This window comes from Camellia sinensis, chromosome 15 (genome assembly GCF_055761805.1).
Source record: "Camellia sinensis isolate YWXY chromosome 15, ASM5576180v1, whole genome shotgun sequence".
Classification (NCBI taxonomy): Eukaryota; Viridiplantae; Streptophyta; class Magnoliopsida; order Ericales; family Theaceae; genus Camellia; species Camellia sinensis.
In genome coordinates this window covers 41,106,956-41,111,732 of record NC_138975.1, presented here as the reverse complement: position 1 = coordinate 41,111,732, position 4,777 = coordinate 41,106,956, and the positions used below count along the sequence as shown (strand labels likewise).

General features: G+C 31.9%; 1 protein-coding gene across 1 annotated transcript; it reads left to right on the top strand.

The window, feature by feature from the left end:
• The first annotated feature begins 3,301 nt into the window (after window positions 1-3,301).
• Window positions 3,302-4,318, top strand: LOC114265043 (uncharacterized). Its single transcript, XM_082908195.1, has 2 exons — window positions 3,302-3,628; window positions 3,719-4,318. Exons 1-2 carry the CDS (start codon window positions 3,302-3,304, stop codon window positions 4,316-4,318), a joined length of 927 nt encoding a protein of 308 aa, XP_082764321.1.
• The last annotated feature ends 459 nt before the right edge of the window (window positions 4,319-4,777 follow it).

The following is a 4,777-nucleotide window of genomic DNA, read 5'->3' as shown; positions in this document are numbered from 1 at the left end:
TTTCTTGTTGATTTAAAAAACCACTTTAGGGACTGGAAAAGATAAATGCAAACTAGCATCAGAGTCCGCAAACTAGGTGGTGCTGCCATCACCACCCCCAACAAAAATAATGAAGGAGACACAGACACAGTCCCACACTGCTCACATTTTCATCAGCCATGTGAGATTTAGCTCAATAATTTGCTGAATGAACCCAATCCCAATTGCCAATGACGAGAGAGAGAGAGTGCTAGTTAGTTGGTTGGGCCTTTGGGGTTCAACTGAAACTGGCAACTAAATTCTTTATAGTTTTTAACTTCCCTTTAATTGTTGTCTCAATAAAATATTTGAGTTTAATTGGTTTATTTTGATATTTAAGCTTAATAAATCTATTTTAAAATTGATTTTGATAATTTAAATCGTTCACTTATTAAAATTCATTAAGTAGAATATTCATACAAAAAAATAAAATAATTATATATTAATAATTATATATTTAAATCATATTTTTTTAAAAAAATAAATGACAAATATAATTTTAAAAATAGTTATTCATATTTTGTAATATAAATTTGATTAAAAGTTATCGATATCTGATCATTTTTTGATTTTTTTATATAAATATTCTACTCAATAAAATTTAAAATATGAATAATTTAAATCACTAAAATCAATTCTAAAATGCTAAATATAAATGCTCTCGGAAATTAAAATGATCAATATGAGTGGACTCGTGTAGATATGTGTGTAAACAATTGTAGGAGTTATTGGTATGTTGGTTGGGTGGTTGCACAAAACTTGATGTTGGGGCTCACACCACCGATTTTTCTGGGAACCAGACAAAATCACTCATATTTTTAGGTGGATAATTGTGTGGTAGGAATTAGATTTGTGTAAAGTAAAATTTATATATAGAATAAATTTGGAGTTTTTTTATTGATAAATCTAAATTAGAGGTGTTTTAACTTAACAAATTTATTAACGAAAATTATAATCTAATTAGTTTTATGTATTTATATTTTTATTTTACGAGGTCTTTTTTTCCTGATTTATATTGTTTGTTGGATTATTATACTCTTATGTCTATTGTTGATATATATTATATAGAAAAAAGATATACACATTTCGGCTCTGTTTGGTTGTGAACTGAAATCAATTTTCAACACGTGGGCTCGCATATGACGTTTGGATACGATGTTCAATAATTGATTCCGCATGTTAATTCAAATTACATTTTGAAAATCTGTTTGGTAGCAAATATCTCCCTTTCAACGTTTCTACCTTCTTCATCATCTCCCAACTTTCACGTGAACCTCATCTACACCTGTCCTTCAGATTCATCACGGGTGGCTTCTCTATGTTCAGATTCATCAGGGATGAGTTTCAGAGTTTCAGAAGTCAGACTCATTTTATAAATAATGAATCTACCCAACCCGCTTCGTACTCGTATCATATTTCACAAATCAACTGAGTTACGATTTGTGCGTTGCGGACGATTCTTATTACGGGCAACCAAACAACGACGACTGTGAGGTGAAATTACTCACAAAATTATTTACATATTTTGTTATAGGGAAATTATTTGAGAAATTCATTCTAATTTTTTTTTTTCAGGTCAAATTTATCAAACTTATTGTCGAATTCGACGAGCAAACAGTGGCACGTTCAATCAGTATACACATTTCATCACTGGCGATAATTATTCAACTCCCACTAATCTGGTAAATAAATCCTTCATCCTTCATCTGTTATCTGAAAATGATTTCAAACGAGTCGATCAACTGTTTCAACTTTTTGTTCTTTAAGAATAGTGTAAATCATTCATCTGTTATGTATAAATGAATTCGGAGAAGTTGAAATCAATTCGTAAATGGTTTATCAGAATTTGGTATGTCGTATTTTCCATTTCAGATCGGTTGTTATTTGAAATTATGAACGGTTTGAACCTTTCTTCTATCAAAGGCATAGTGGCAGTGCCTGGGACACCAGGCCGGTCGTCCCCTGGGTCATCCGGCCGGTCGACCGGCCGGTCGACCACCCGGTCTTCCCACCTCTCTTCCGGTTTTGTCTTCCACTTTCCATTCCTGAATGGTTTGAACCACTGGTCCTCCCTGAACTGTTTGAACCCACCGGCTTTTTTACTATTTTTTTTCCTTAATTTCAATTAACAACCAATACTGATTTGTTTTGAATTCAAATCAATATAACACAATGTTAAACACATTGTTAAACATTGAATGTTAACTGAATTTTTTTTGTAAAACATTGTTAACTGAATGTTAACATTGTGTTTTTTTATAATTCAGATTTTTTTTTTTTTACATTGTTAACAACCAATACTAATTTTTTTTATCTGATTGTTAATTAAAAAAAAATTACTGATTTCTTTCCTACTATTTAAACATAATGTTAACTGAATTTTGAGGCTTTGAGAGCAAAGACACCCCTAGCGCTGGCACACACGGTTAAAATCAGGGATAGCTACTGTTACATTACCATTTAGACATATATATGTCTATAATTATTTATTTATATGGTAAATAAGACTTATAGAAAATATAGTAAAGTTTTTAATTTTTATAGCATTTCATTTTTTATTAATAATTTATCATTCATATGAATATGAATTAAAAAAAATAATAATGTTATCCTTTTTACATTAAAATATTTTTTATTTTGATCTTATTAAAAGATAAGTCAATATACTTATGTTAAAATTAATTATATTTTTTCATAATTTTTCAACAGATTAGAATATTTATGTATGTATTTTAATTTTTTATTATTTTGAGTCATATTTTAATTTATAGAAATAAATAAATAAAATGTTCATACCATACTTTTTTTTTGATCGAGTTCATACCATACTTTACTCTCCTTTTCTTTCTATTGGCTGAAATTACATTTTGTAGAATTAAAAAAAAAAGGTTTAGCGAAATTTTTTTTATGCAAAACTTTTTTTGATAAAACAAAAAAATGTTTTTTCCATGACTACTTGCAAGGGGTCGTTTGGGACACAGGAAAAAAAAGTTGGTTTTGGGTTTATAAAAGTCGATTTTTTTTTTATTTTATTTGTGGTTATATTTCTGCTATCTGAATTTTTTTTTTTGGTGATTATATTTCTGCTATTTAAATTCAATTAATTTGCTACGTACTTTTTTCCTTGAAATAAAATAATCTGTTCTTTTTCCTTTATCTGTGTTCTCCTTCAAATCATTTTGCACTGTTATTGTTGTATATCCATCGCAGTGTTCTTTAAAATACTTTGTTCTGCTTGTATATTCATCCCAAACTAGTTTAAATATAATTTGTATATTTATAGATGGATGGAAATAATTCCGATGACAATGAGAACACCAAAATGTGGACACCCAGAATTGAAACGAAATTAATAAATATGTTGAGAGATGAGGTTAGAAACAATCAAACAACGGGCCGTACTACTTCGTGGACAATTAGGCATTGGAATCATTATGCAAATCAGTTGTATAACATATATGGATTTCGGTATACAGGTGTTAAGGTGCGCCAAAAATATCAGCGCTTGAAAGCTGATTACCAGACATTCAAGCGACTCCAGGCACAGACTGGTCTGGGATGGGATCCTATTATAGGCACTGTTGTTGCACCCGATGAATTTTGGGATAAGGTTTTCCATTAATCTGTACTATTTTCTAATTTTATTTTAAACGTTTCATGATATATACAATGCTTAATTCTTGTTTTGTACTTGTTGTAGGCTAGCAGAAATGTGAAGAAGTTTAAGACAAAAGGGTTTGAATATTTTCAGGAAATGGCAGAGATTGTTGAAAATTGTTGTGCTACAGGGGCCCTGTCTCGTGCATCCACACAAGGACCCCTTGACTCAGAAGAAGAAGACGACATGTTAAATAAATTTTGGAACGCTGATGCTGGTGGGAGTAACGTTGGTGGGAGTAATGCTGCTGAGACCATTCCTGTTGACTTATTCAGGGATGAGTATATAGATCCAGCAAAGGGCAAAAGTCACAAGAGGGGCCCTGCAACCAGCCAGACTGGCAGTGGTCGTTCCAAAAAGTCACGGTCAAGTGGGTTTGATGATGTGTATGCAGCTTTCACATCCTATGTACAAGCCAAAACAGGACATTCACGTGCACGAGAAAATGAGACTGAGGCTGTAAGTGCAGGTGGTGATGATTATTCCCTTGATGCATGTCAAGATGCATTGCTTGAGCTTGGGGACATACCACCGTTGCAGTACGTTAGGGCACTGACACTGTTCAAGGATAAGGAATGGCAAAGGTTTTTCACGCGCACTCCTACCCATTTGCGTCTAGCCATGATTCTCGCTTTGCAGTGAACTGAGACGTTCTGTTTTGCTTGTGTTAGCAAATCTTCTTGGCTGAACTGTTTGATCATTTCATTACTCCTGATTTGGTTTTAATTCTTATTTTTTTTCATTCCATCATATCCTCTTTCCTTTTCTATGTTCGTATGTTTTTTTGTTTTTTTTAAACTTTTAAGTGTTTTCTGTTATATTAAAACTATGGAAGTTATTATAATATGACCATGTGTTAAATAAATTTTGTTATCCTCTGAATTTTACTGTTTCACCAATAACGCTAACTGTTACTGCATGAATAACATATTTTATAATTATGCTTTTATTGTGATGTAGACAAAGGCATATGTCATCCGACAGAGAAAACAATACAATGGAGCTCTCATCAGAGGAGGATGAGGTTTTTGATGATTTTATGGATTTCTTGATGATTGCTGTAATGCATGACCATATGAACGCGCCAAGTAGTCGTCGACC

Excerpts from the sequence above, each read along its gene's own strand:
- LOC114265043 (XM_082908195.1), top strand. The coding sequence starts at position 3,302 with ATGGATGGAAATAATTCCGATGACAATGAGAACACCAAAATGTGGACA. Across the intron at positions 3,629-3,718 it reads CCGATGAATTTTGGGATAAG|GCTAGCAGAAATGTGAAGAA; the intron begins GTTTTCCATTAA and ends TACTTGTTGTAG.